Source organism: Fulmarus glacialis, unplaced genomic scaffold (assembly GCF_000690835.1).
Source record: "Fulmarus glacialis isolate BGI_N327 unplaced genomic scaffold, ASM69083v1 Scaffold25517, whole genome shotgun sequence".
In the NCBI taxonomy this organism is placed as follows: domain Eukaryota; kingdom Metazoa; phylum Chordata; class Aves; order Procellariiformes; family Procellariidae; genus Fulmarus; species Fulmarus glacialis.
Window position 1 is genome coordinate 1 of NW_009221643.1, and position 14,095 is coordinate 14,095.

The following is a 14,095-nucleotide window of genomic DNA, read 5'->3' on the forward strand; positions in this document are numbered from 1 at the left end:
CAAATTAACCCTTCCGAGCCCCCGCGGTCAGGTAAAATTCTGGCGTGCCCGGAGCAGCGTGTGGCCGTTGGGCTTTCGGGGTGACCGCGCTCGCTGCTGTCTGAGTGCCACGCGTGGAAACCTGGGTGCTGTGGGACAGGAGGTGGCCCTCTGTTCCCCGCGACCGCTGTCACGCAACGTACGGTGTCCTGCGGCGGTGACGGTCCCTTGCTCCTTGAAAATTGGGCGGCAGCTTAGTTAAGAGGAGCCCGCTAATTATAGCGTGTCATCTAGTTCTGCGCGAGCAAATAGGAAAGGAAGAAAATACTTTAAAATTTAAAATTGGTGTTTATGTACTCGGACAGGTGGATTCATCTCATGTCTGAGAGCTGCTCCAAATTTGAAGGCAGTGGTGTGACAGTGCCTCAGGAAACCGAGTTGATGTAAATGCTGGGCATGTGCAGAGTGGGTTGATAAAGCTCGTTATGTTTCTGAAGCTCTAACCTTATTCTCAGTTACAGAAGAATGAGATAAAAACCTAAATGAAATGTTTATGTATTTTTTAATCTGAACTTTAATGTTTCTATATTAATACTACTACATTATTTAGTGTAACTACATATATTTGTTACTATTAATGTTGTGATTTCATTTATATGCTTATTAATACAAAATTGTTTTAATTGATACTTACAATGATCAACTTCAGGCTTTAATCTTACATTCTCTGCTGTTTTGTTTCCCATGCAGTGGAACGAAATTACAAAATATTTCCGAGCAGGCATGCCATTAAGGAAACACAGGCAACATTTCAAAAAACATGGAAGCTGTTTTACTGCATCAGAAGCTGTAGACTGGCTCCATGAAGTATTAAGGAATAACAGTAACTTTGGTCCTGAAGTTACTAGGCAGCAGACTGTTCAGTTATTAGGAAAGTTTCTCAAGAATCATGTAATTGAAGATGTAAAAGGGAGATGGGGATCTGAAAATTTAGAAGACAATGGTGCACTATACAGGTACTGAAATAAAGACCACTTAACAGAGCTCTTCAGGTTGAGAACTTTATTTAAAAATCTTAATGCCCAGATTCTCAAAAATGTCTTGCTTTGGGTTGAGCGGTTGGGCCAAAAATTAATTATTAGCACCGTTTTACTCCACTCTCCGTTTTACTTTGATTTGTAGTATAGACCGTACATCGTGTATGCTGAGGGCTGTTTCCATGCTTTCGTCTAGCCCAGTTTTTCATTGGCATGTGTACTACACTCAGGTGCTTTGAGGGGGAGCCAAGGAGAATTTATTGTAGTAGCTCCATGCTGTGCTACCAGTCCTGTGTTTACTTCTCTTGTACATTTTACAGAAAGTCTACGTGGGAAACGGTCTTTCCTAAGTTCTTAAATTAAAGGTATTGGTGGCCCTCACTTCTCAAATTCTGCTCTCAGAGCTGTATAAATATCTGAGTATCTTCAACTTGACTTTGGAATCAAGTAGCCCAAAGCTAATTTATAGGATGGTAATGTTAAACAGTGTTCGAAAGAGAAAATCTCAGCATTTTTCTTCTTACTTTCCTGAATCTTTTCAGAATCTTATGGAATCACACTGACAAGGTATGGTTGTGACTTCTGGTATTTCTAATCTATTCTAAATGTATTTAACATTTCTCCTATTCATTACAGATTTCCTTCAACATCTCCAGTTAAACCTCTACCAAGCTCATGTCCACCAAAAGAGAACTTGGAAAACTTCTCTAGAGACAAAGAAAGACTTTTTAAACTGCCGCATTTATCCAAGAGAACTTTTAAAAAACATGAGTTACTACAGTCTCTGGTAATAACTTATATTTCTTACATAATTACAGTTTCCATGTATTTTTCTTTATTCTTTAAAAAAAAAAAAACAACTAGAAGCAATCATCTTTTAGTGACACTGGTCTGTTGGGTATTTGTCCCTTCTAGCTTAAGAAATAAATTGGTAGGTTCTTCTAGACAGTGAAATAGAACATTTATATAAGCATAATAGAAAGATACAGCTATATTTTATAATGAAGTGTCTTGGTGATGTGTGCTGTTTCTCTTCTTCAATGTACAAAAGAGATTTTATTAAATAACCTGCAAATATTCAAACATGTAAAATCATAGCTGTAACTGGCATTTTTGAAATGCTGGCAGGATTATGCATTTGACAGAAGAAATTAAGTATGCTCTTAAAACTATATGAAGCTGTTTCTTCTAAACTTGTTGGCAATAGTTTGTGGGAAAGAGAAATGGGGCGTAGAGTGTTATTAAAGCAGCCACGTTATTTAATCAGAAAGAAAGGTCATTTGACACGTATGCACCCCCATTGCAGTACAGGGCTAATTTTGCATCAATATGATCTGAGATTACATAGAGTTTTAATTGTGTATATACGTGTAAGCAATTGAGCATCTTAGGTCATCAGTATGGGAGGTATTGTGGGTTTTTTTTTTCCTTTTGGATTGTTTTGTTTGTTTTTTCTCCTTCAGTGCAGAATTATCCCTGCTACAGTACTTTAAAGTAAAGCTCCACATTAAAGGAGGGCTGGAAGGTGGAGTTCTGGAAATGATCTGGACAATATGTATTTGTTGAAACTTAATATATTTTCTGTTTAGGACAAATAAAAGGCACAAATTATTTAACTGTTCTGCTTACTTTTTGAAAAAGATTGAATGCGACTGTTTGACCCCTTATTCTTTTGAGATTTGTGTGTGTGCATACTTTCTGAATTTAGGTTGCGATTCTAAAGCAGAATACTTCACTTACTAATACGTTTGGATTTGATGTGTTTCTACCTTTTAAATTGCTGACTTCTGGGTTGATCAGGTCTTCTTTCATAGTGTCCTCTTTTGCTTTTTAGTTGGGTATGCTTACATTTCAGTGCTGAGACTGTTAAGGTTACTCCCTGGATCATGTTTTGGAATTTAATGTTCCGCAGAATGCCATATACTTAGAACAATTTTTACTTGATTTTGAATTATCTTAAGAGGCTTGTTTATCTTACAGTATAAACCACTCATTTTCAGGAAAATTTAGAAAAAACAAACCCTGATATAATAGAAGAAAACAAGGAAGACACACTGCATAGGAAGGAAATAAGCCAGGAATATGTGCAAGAAACTTGGAGAAATATCATTCTACTACAGTAAGTAATACATTATAAAAAGCACCTTCTCATATATGTGCTTTGTGTATGTAATGGCCTGATGAAGCTTTTGGCTTGCAAATTCTTTTGAAATTTTTAAAATTATATTTTAAGTTGAATATTTTTACTAACTGTTACCTACATATGCTTTCTAATGTATTTCTTAACATTGGATCGTTGCATTTAAGAAATTTATTGACATTTATTGTTGCTGGTGTTGAAGTATATTTTAAGTACCATAGATGCGCTTTCTTACTGATTTCTGGTGTTTGTCCCAGGAAAAAGTGTGTCCTAAAATTGTCCTTCTGGAAGTGAGAATTTATTAAACAGCAAACTAGCTTATCAAGTAACTGTTGTTTGAATAGATATGGAAAGTACTTGTTTCCATTCATTACTAGCAAACCTTTTAGACAACATCTGGTCTCTTACTCCCCACAGTTTGCAAACCATTTTAGGCCTCCCATCTTTGGAAGAAGTTTTGCAGCCAACACAGATAGTTCCTGAGTATGTCATATACAACATGACTAACACGAGCAAACATGGTGTTGTTATTTTGCAGAACAAATCAGGTAAGATTTCCTTTTTTTTCTGGTTTTGCTTAAAGATTCTGTATGGTGTCATTACAACAAACAATAAATAATAATTAAAGTAGAATGTTTCATAGTCTGTCTTTTATATTTTTTTTCCCAAACTACAGTACAGTTCAGTATATTTGTCTAGAAGGTTTTGTAAGTGTATTGCATTCACTTTTAAATTACAAGTGTAGCAATATTGAAAATTAGTTTTAAATTTGATCTTTTGTATTTGAGGTATTATTTAATACATGTGCCATTATTTATATTAGTTATTACGTCTTTGGACTTATGTATAAATAATGTACTTGTTTGTTTATTTTAGAAGACCTCCCTCACTGGGTGTTGTCAGCTATGAAATGTCTCGCATACTGTAAGTCACTGAATAGCTTTTAAGTTCCAGAAACCTATTTTGAGAGTTGAAAGTGAAATATACTTGCCTGTTAAGATCAATTGTGATGTTTCATTTTGGAAATTCAAATGATCTAAGTGCCTGGAGATGCAAAGAAGCAATGACAGCGTTCCATATCAAATTATTGCACAGAAATGTGACATAAAAGAGTTAATGCATGTTAAAGATGTTATGTTTCGGGTAATCAAGATACCAGCCCATCAGCAGTCTAGCTAGTTATCCTGCTTTTAGGCTGCATCATCTGATTCTGCATATGAATTTTTGGCAATGCGAACAGATTAAATTAGTGGAAGAAGAGGGGCTTCAGTGTTCCTTAATCCATGAAATGTACAGGAGAATTAATTAAACTCTGTAAGCTTTCAGTGGAAGCATGCTGTCCAAGGCCATGAAAAAGCTAAGGACTGTTTTTTACAAAAATAATTCCTGCTAACAAAGAGTCAGGCAGGGAGAAAACTTGAGTGGTTGGGCAAAACCTGTGTGTGGTTTCTTCTAATGTAGTTTTTCAGGAGTAAAGGGACTTTCCTTTTCCAGTTATTGGCTTTGAGCTGGACTAAAACAGTTCCTACATTTCATATTAAACTGGGGAGGCCAATTCACAGAACACCAGTTAGTTTTTTATTTGTCTTAGAAGAAATCAAACAAAATTTTGCAAAGGGTTTGGGATAAAAGCATGCTCGTATAGTCAGCTTCATGGTCTACTAAATTTGTCATGACAACAGAAGAAAGAGTTCCACTCATTTGTTGCTGGATCCTGGACTTGGAGTATAGCTCCTCTGGTACCTCCTTACCTGCTTCCCCACCTTTTTCTCCAAACGGTCTTTAGAAAAAGCTTATGCTTAAAACCCCGTAAGACACCTTTTATAGTTAGAGTTCAGCTGTGAGAAATGAAGGCCTTCAATGTCTTGCGAATCACTGCCTAGTAGATGAGATGGATTTTTAAAGTCAGACATTTTGGCTGTTAAATGTGTTTTGTGACAACTGAACTTTCATTGTTTGCAGACTGAGCATCAGTCTGCACTCATCCCTTGTTTTGGTATTAATGTATGAAATACCAAGCAGCAAAACCGAAAGTCGTTAAAACTTAGAGAAAACTTAGTGCTTCTGTTTTGTTTTCTTTGTGTATTTGCTTAAATGTAAAATTTAGAAAGGCATGATGTTAAATCTTAAGCTTTAGAAAAGAAGAATCAGTTACCTAAGGCATCAGTGTTACGTGTACTTGAGCAGCTGCCTTGGGACTACCAGCAAAGTATTTACTGTGGAGTAATACAAATAACACAGGCTTTCACATATTGGGGGAGGAAAAAAAAAATGTACTTTCACAGTGAAACTAATGAAGTTCAGTTTCTAATGGCTCAGTCTGATGTGGATTCTCTTGCTAATAAAGGAGGGTTTTTTGTTCTTCAGCATGTGCTGTAGCAGACCTGTGTGGTATTAATAGTCTTTCTCCTTTACAGTGCCATTGATTTTTACGAAACTTCACATAATCTAACTGTCTTTGAGGCATCCTTTGTCAGATGTGTTTGAAATTGTGTTACAAACGCATACAGATAGTGATTATGTAAGCTTTGCATTTCTGTGAGGCAGGCTTTGAAAAGATTCTGGAGAAGCAGAGGACAATTAGACTGACTTTTTCTTTTTTTTCAAAACTGCCTTGCTAAATGGCTAACAGGACATGCTAGAGTTAGATGAGCGCCTCTCAGATGAAATCTGAGATTATGAGCTCTTTTCATACGTGTGCTTGCCCTGCTATTTAGCTCTTGCCCTTATTCCTGGCAATCTCCTTCATTAGCTCCCCTCAAAGCTATACTAGCTGTAACGTGGTTGGATGGTGTTTATACATCTGCGTGTGTCTCTAGCTGCTCAGTGGAACTGTGGTAGGGGTCCATGCAGGGTTAGTGTGACTTCAGAAGTTCAGTTTGCATCATATGCTCTTGTGAAAATGACCCTTTGTTTTTTTTCTTGAACATGACCCTCTTTCTTCAACTGCATTCCCAAATACATAGAGCCTCTTACATGAAGAGCACTATTGGGAAAAGCAGGACAGGGAAGAGCTTGGTGAGTGGATTTAAATCAAAGTGGAAGATATAGCTGAGCACTGGTCTTTGAGCGTTTCAATACCTTGATTCCCACATCAGTCCTGTATTTAGAACTAATAGGTCTTTGTATTCATAAAATGAAAACTGCAAGCAAGCTTTCTGGTTTTTGGAATTCTAAATTTCTAATTTGAGTGAATTGGTTCAAGTGGAGATTTTATCTCTGCATCTGCTAGCTATACTGTAACCAAATGCTTAAGGCGGTAGTTACTTTGCACAGTGAAAACTAAAAATACTACGCTGGCAGGGGGAATACTGCTCTACTATATTTTTAGTGTGGTGTGTGGTAATGTGATTACGATTATAAAGTTTGATCATATCAAAAGTTAAATTTTCCCTGGTTCTATGTGCAATTAAAGCTGCCATCTCCTAATTCATTAGAATTGGCTTTGTAAGGTAGCTTATTTCATTTGTAGGAGTTCAGTGGAGTATGATAACACTAGGGTTAAAAGATCTACACAATGTCAAATTTCATTCGTACCAGGACTCCTTTCATTCATTCTTTTTCTTGTCTGTAGCAACATGGGCAAGGTTTATTAGTCAGATTTCTTATATTACTGGCTTGCTCATCTGTCCACTTTAGAAGAAAATTAGTTGTGTGTAGCTGTGACTCACTATGGGAGTAGCGGTGAACAAAACTTTCTCTTGGTGAACCTTTTGAATAGAGGAGTTGGAAAGAGGAGGTCCCCACAAAGGGAAGACACTGACCAGCTCTGTTTGGCCTATGCGTAAAGCAACGTGTATATATTGGCTGGCTTCTCAGCTTGCACATTCTTCAAAGTTGGTTATAGCTGGAGTTTCTTCTTGATCTAGAAGCTAGAGCTCCCTGTTGGAGAACTGGGATTCCTGTCGTTTGGAAATGAAGGAAAATACTAAGAGTTTGTTATTATTTTGCTGAGGAACCTATAAAGGGCATAAATGAGTTTTCATTTATTTTCTTGGTGTGGGACATCTTATTGAAATTGAGTACAACTCAGTGGCTACATAGAATATTTTACACTATTTTTACTTACGAATGGTACAGTGCTGAACTAAACAAAATATTTGTGTGTTGTGGACATGATTCTTTTCTTGTGAAACAGTCATTCCTACAAGAATAAACTTATGTTGATTTTTTTTAATTTCTTTTATGATGGAATTGTGAAATTTTTTTGTGTGAATTTTCTTTCTTCACCTCTTTAGGGCCTAGAAACAATGATATGAGCCAACCAACTTACAGTGGGTTTGAACGGGATGTATTCAGAACAGTTGCTGATTACTTCCTCAATCTCCCAGAACCATTACTTACTTTTGAATACTATGAACTTTTTGTTAATATTTTAGGTATGTATGAATTTAGAAATAATCAGTGCAAGCTGTAAGTTTATATCAACTGGGAAACAAATCTGTAATTCAAAGCAGACCTTGACCCCCTAATCTGTATGGCAGCTTGAATCTGAGGAAGATCATCGCTATCATTCTCTATTACAATATTAATTGAAATGCAGTTCTGTCTTATAATATCCTATATAAATTGCTGTCTAAGCTAACATTGTAAATATACAATAACCATAATTTAAAAATATGTGCTCGTTCCTGTCCGTTCCTCACTATTGCAGTGTGTTAACTTTCTTTATTCTTGCATGTTGGTTGCAGTTACCTTGTTAGATTGCTTTTGGACTGAGTTAAATTTTTCTTAATTTTACTAATTGAGTCAACTATAAACTAGTGTCTTATATTTGTTATCTTCTCTGTTCAATTAGCAACTTTATTTCTTTCTGAACTTGTTCATTTTCATACCACTTGCATCTTAATTTATATTTCATTTTCTGATAGTTATGTGTGGCTACATCACAATTCCAGATATATGCAGTGGAAAACATTCTGTCCAAGATGAGAAATGTGACCCACAACCTTCAAAAATTCCTCACTTGAACTCTTTCAAATCAACTGAATGTCTTCTTTTAAGCCTACTTCACAAAGAGCCTGACAAAAAAAAGAGAGAATATGGAGCTTCTAGGAAGTCCTCTTCAGAAGAGCTAACTATTCAAAAACGATGTGCAAAGAAATTGCAGCAATGTAAACTGACATGTAGACAAGGCAATTCTGATAATCGGATAGGAGGAAGTTGTCAGAATCTTTCAGGTTTCAGGAACGAACAAGATCCACCTCTAAAATTTAGAACAAGATGTTACTCTTTGGAAAGAATTGGAGATACTACTTCAAGTGTATGTAATAAAGGAGAATCTGATTCCCTAAGGCAAACTGATGTGAACGCCATCCTGGGCACAAGAAATGGAAAGCAGTCACTATCGTGTGAGCATGAAGCTAATTCTGTATTGGAGGTTGGTTTGAATAATACATGTCAAAAACAAACCCATGGTATCAAGAGAGCGTCTGCCTCCACTCTTCAAGATAAAGAGCTGTTTAATGAAAATCACGGGTCGAAGCAAATATGCAGGTCTCTGAGTTTACTTGGCAAGAGGAACTCCAGAAGTTGTGCTAGCATTAACATACCAGTTGCTGAAATCACAGTAAAGCCAAGGTCTCAACTTTGTGGGCAAGGAAAACCAAATACCTCTGGTGTGGCTTCTTCAGTGGACATCAGGACTGAGGTTTCTGATACCACCGTCAAAAAGAGACTCTGCAAAAGTACCATAGAACTCTCAGAATACTCTTTCACTCACTCTTCTTATATGTTGACTGGCACGCAAAGTAAGATGGCTTTCTAAAGCATGTTGTATTGGCTTATTGTGTTGGCTAACTAACCTCTGCTTCCTTAATCTTTGGCACTGTTGCTAGGTTTTTTGATATGCTTATAACATGATCTGTGGGTTTTAAAAAAAAAAAAAATTCTGGTTGCTAAATTGTACTGTTTAAAGGTAGCCCGTTGTACCTCTGCTAACAAATAGTAGTGTGTAGTATCTTTGGAGTCTTAAACTTGATGTGTCAGTAATTCACCTTTCTGTTCAGGTAAGTGATAAGTAATTCTCACCTAGACACTGTCTAAGAGTGAGGTAGGGAATTTGCACAGCCCTGCGTATTGGAGATGTCTTTTTCTGGTCTTTGAAACAACATGTTTTCTGGAAATACTTCTGGGAGTAACATTAGTGTAACTTCTTAATTGTATTATGTTCTTAATTGTACCAGCAGTTTATCATAATGAAGCAAGTTGAAGATGACTGCACAAAAAAAGGCCATGTAACATTATCTACTATATTACAGCTGATTTCTATGAAACATAGATTATCAGCATTGAAAAAAATGAAATTTCTTGTACTGAGATAAAAATACCCTGCAAGCTGGTTCAAATTATAATGACAGCTGTCTTTACAATTAACTTGTAGATCTCCTTCAGCCTCATTTAGAAAGAATTGCTGTTGAAGCGCTACAGATATGTTGTTTGTTGCTTCCACCACCAAATCGTAGAAAGATTCAGCTCCTAATGCGTATGATCTCTCGGATCAGTGAAAATGTTGATATGCCACGACTGCATGATGCAATGGGAACACGTTCTTTGGTAAGAGAATCGTAAGTGCAGGTTATCTATTGTTTTAAGAACATGGCTGAAGTAATGCTGAGAATACAGCAGTATTCCGTACTTGAGGTTCTTGTCTCATTGCAATTGAATAGTGATTAATGGGCAGATTTTTCATCTGTAGAATATTTACAAAAATCTGACTTGAAGCAAGCACTTTCTTGCCTCCATCCTAATATATTTCAAATACTGGTGTTGCTTTTGTTTACTTTGGGAGGAGAAGGGAAATGATTTCTTAAAAGCATGCAAATGATTGTTTAGTCTGACTTCTCACCCAACTGCCGTTTAACTTAAAAGGTGTTGGTAAAATGTCTGCAGAAAATGTTTCTTGGGCTAAACATTTGTGTGTGAAGTTATGACAAAAACAGTTCCAAAGAAGTAAATTGACTGCCTAGTGGGTTTAAAGACTAGCTTCAAGGTCTGAATTCAAGCTTTCATTGGAACAACTAAAGATGTTTTGTCAAACAATATTAAGTAAAACAACAAAGTACCTGCACATGCTAATTTAAAATAAGCCTACTAAAAGCTGGAAACATGAAAGCTGTAAAAATGTTTTTTAAAGCTATTTAAAACTGGATCTTGGTGTGCATTAGGTCTTGGCTAGATTGGCTCTGCAGGTTTTTTTTATCATCTCACTTGTCTCAAGATGGCTAATTGAAGATGTACACTTTTCTACAGGGGAAGACTTTTTCTTATTATTGTCTCTTAAAAATATGTATTTCTTAATTGAAAGTACTGTTCAATTAAAAAAAAAGTACAAGGCTAATGTTATAAGAAATTACTTTATTTCAGATGAGGAAAAAATTATAATCAGTTTTCCTCCTCATTTGACCAGTGGTGCAGGCAAGAGTGATTGCAATGAAAGTTGGTATTGGAGAATTCATTGTGCCGCTGTGTAGACTGGAAAGAAGGCAAATCCCTCAACTTCGTGTACTAATGATCTGCTAAACGCTTCTAGATGATACAGACTTTTTCTCGATGCGTGTTATGCTGTGCAGAAGAAGTAGATCTCGATGAGCTACTTTCTACACGATTAGTTTCATTTCTAATGGACCATCAACAAGAAGTATTTAAAGTACCAACCTACCTGCAGGTTGCAGTGCGAGACCACATAGAATACATGAAGATGGCGCAGGTTGGTGGCATGATAGAAGTTTAAGTTCATTTGCTAATTGCAGAGTATTCGTTAGTTCTGAAAGTGGGATGGGAAAACTGCAAATAAATCCACTGTATTTTGAATGCAAAGTTTCATTAAACTGTTGGTGCGATTATAGATATTAGCTATGTTATAATGTTTCACAACTTGTGATGTCACTGTAAGTTAGTATGCTTGGATGTTTTTTAGGTACCTTCTTACTGAAATAGTACATAATCATTAGAGTATATGCAGACCCCTTCTTCAACTCTTGTTTCAGTGCAAATATCCAAAGGAAGAAATTTGTGCCATATTGCCAACATATTCATACTGCAAACAAATAACTCCTCAGGAGTTTGAAGAACAAAAGGTTTCTACCTCTCAAGCTGCAGTGGCAGAGCTCTTAGAGAACATTATCAAAGATAAAAACTTGTCTGTGAAAGACAAAAAGAAAAAGTTAAAACAGGTAAGAAACTTGGTGGATATTTCATCTACTTATGAAAATGTCTTTGTGAGGGAAGGATCTTGGTCACTAGACCCTGGTACGGAACAAGAGCAGACTGTATAGAGAGAAATGCTTGTTTTCTGGAAGAGAGCTATTGGATTATTTCGATTGCGTGCTCTGATTGGGATTTTAAAGACAGCGTCTAATATAGCATTTGATACTGTCTGGCAGCAGTGGTGTTCAAACAATGGTTTAAAAACAGTATAAAATTATTCTGAGATACTGCTCTCCGTTAAATAATACGTGATAGAATTATAGCATGGTTTCTTGTGGTGCACTGGCTATACAAATTTCCATTACAATGCCATAGGTAGGCTTAAAATCAATAGGCGATAAAAGCAGTGATTTTCTGCTTTAAGAAGTCAAGCTTTATCTGTTCACAATTCTGAAACATTCTTTTCTGTGGACTTAGCTTTGTGTTTTGTAACATGTATATCACTCAAGATTATCTGGCACTTCTGTGGCCTATTAACGTATTGCCTAATACTGAAGCTATAAAATTCAGCAATTCTGGTAGGATTTAATACTGGAGGGTTTTTTTCTTTTTCAGAAAACCTTTGGCAAGTGTTTCTGACCAATTGAATAATATTGTGCTTGTCCTAGAATCTCCTAAGCAAGTCTTGTGACTCAAATTTGAAAAAGCAGCTTTTCAGAGCAAGCACATTTCTTTCTCTTTGGTGCTCCTCCCCCAGCTTCTGCAACACTGACTTTCATATGTGTTGTGAAAACTTTCTGGTCCTGTAAAAGTGAAGGCTGGACTTTTTTTCAAGTTCATGAAAACTTCCTGCATGTAAAGAAGAGTAGTTAATTACAGTCGATTAAAACTTGGAATAAGCAAGCAGTAAGAAGTGATACACAGCAGCACTTTAAGCAGGTGAAGCAGGGAGGAAGGAAATAAACTAAAATCCTCTAGTAGTAAAACTTGAAGTACATACTTAAATTTTTGATGATTTCCTACCAAAATCCAGAAGCAGCTTGTACTGTGAGGGCCACGTGTTAGCAAAGTTTATTTTTAAAATTCGCAGAGCTGTATCGTTCTAGTCTTGCCACTTGTGCTGGGATAGCTGGTGGTGTGATAAATCACAACTTTTTAGAGCGATTATTCCGTTTTGATACTTTGAGTTGGGGAAAGCCAAACACATGGCACTTTGTAGAGGGTTAGGTGTGACTTGGGTTATCACCAAAAGTTACAAATGGTGTCATTTTCTGTAGGTTAAATCAATCAGTAGAAAGCTTTGGCTTTCTGCTGTATGTACCACTATTCTTTCCTGAGGCCTTATGTAGGAAACAGGCAAAATGTCAAAAACATGTCTCTGAAGCCAGGTACTTTTGTTTAGTTGTATATCTGCAGGAATTGACAAATAACTCCTTGGTTAAAGTAGTAAGCTTTCCTGAGAGAATACCTTCAAAATCTGCTGAATCTTAACTTCTATTTAGGTAAGACATTATCATTGTGATTCTTGAACGACAGCTTTCCAAGCATCAACAGAATAGATACCAATGCTGGCTGGACAGCGTGGCTTCACATGGGTGGCTACCACGCCTTGCTTGGGGGTGGAAAGCCGCTCATGCTGTTCAGACAATACGCAGCATTACTGTTGCTCAGCTGATGAACAGCATGGTGAGCAGCTGCAGACTGTCATTGCAAATGGAGATCCAGGCAGTTAGAACAGGACGCTGTTTGCTCATAGCGCTATTCCAGTCACAACAGCTAAAAATCCTTGGGAATAAAATGAGATTAGAACTTTTCTCATTTCAACGGAAGATGAAGTGCCTGACAAAATTTCTATTTGACTCATTTTTTATCCGTTGTGAACTTGTAAGCACGAAGGGCTACAGCTTTGGTCAAGTGTCACAGCAGAGTCACTTTACGTGCCGATAGCCTTGCTCCTCTTGCTGTTACACATCCTTATAAGATAATCCACGCTCAAGCCCTGTACAGCTGGAGTTTTTGGTGGAGTCTGATACTTTATTTTAATTTTTGCTTTTGTGTTTTCTAGTTTCAGAAGGAATACCCTCTGATCTACCAGAACAGATTTCCAACTACAGAAAATGAAGCAATGCTATTTGAGAACAAACCTACCATCAAACAACCGATGCTTAGCCTAAGAAAACCAAGATTTCGTAGCCTAAGATACTAATTTCACCGCACTTCAGCTACTTATTTATTTGATGGATGTATGTATGAATGATTTACCAAAGGGCACTTGCTACAGGAATTTGATGGTGGCTGTGTGTGTGTAGAAGGAAGAAATGTTTACATGGACACTAAGTTGAAAGGTGCCAAAATAACTTTTTTTTTTTTTGGTGCAGATAACTTTTGTCTGACTGCTAAGAGAGAAATAAATATTTATCTGTTTACAAATTATTACAATATATTGTGCTCAGTAAAATAAATGTGAAAATAAGCATGAAGCTATTAGTAACCAAAAAATTTGTATATGGTTTTCATATGGGAAACTAATGATATGCATATTGTAACTTTTTTAACATCTGTTTAGGAATTTGTTTATTATAGTTTGTGTCGGTTTTTAAATGTCGGTATGTTGTGAATAAGTGCCTTCCTTGTATTCTCAAAATACGTGCCTTTAAACAAAACAAAGTTTGAGTTTGGGACTAATTTGAAAGTTGGTTCTGTTGTTTCCAAAGGAGCCAGAAATTCACCATAAATAAATGTTTATCTGACTCCGTAAAAAAAACTTCTGTTCAACTTATCTCTAAAATTC

The 14,095-nt window shown here is 36.5% G+C and overlaps 1 protein-coding gene across 1 annotated transcript; it reads left to right on the forward strand.

Annotated features, from left to right (window-relative positions):
- Window positions 1-729: 729 nt before the first annotated feature.
- DEPDC1 (DEP domain containing 1) lies at window positions 730-13,667 on the forward strand (the record flags this gene model as incomplete). Its single annotated transcript, XM_009581196.1, has 11 exons — window positions 730-995; window positions 1,653-1,803; window positions 3,017-3,135; window positions 3,574-3,704; window positions 4,033-4,080; window positions 7,395-7,535; window positions 8,028-8,906; window positions 9,539-9,711; window positions 10,688-10,864; window positions 11,145-11,330; window positions 13,370-13,667. Coding segments are annotated over 11 exons (2,412 nt in total), but the record flags the coding sequence as incomplete, so codon positions are not given.
- Window positions 13,668-14,095: the final 428 nt, after the last annotated feature.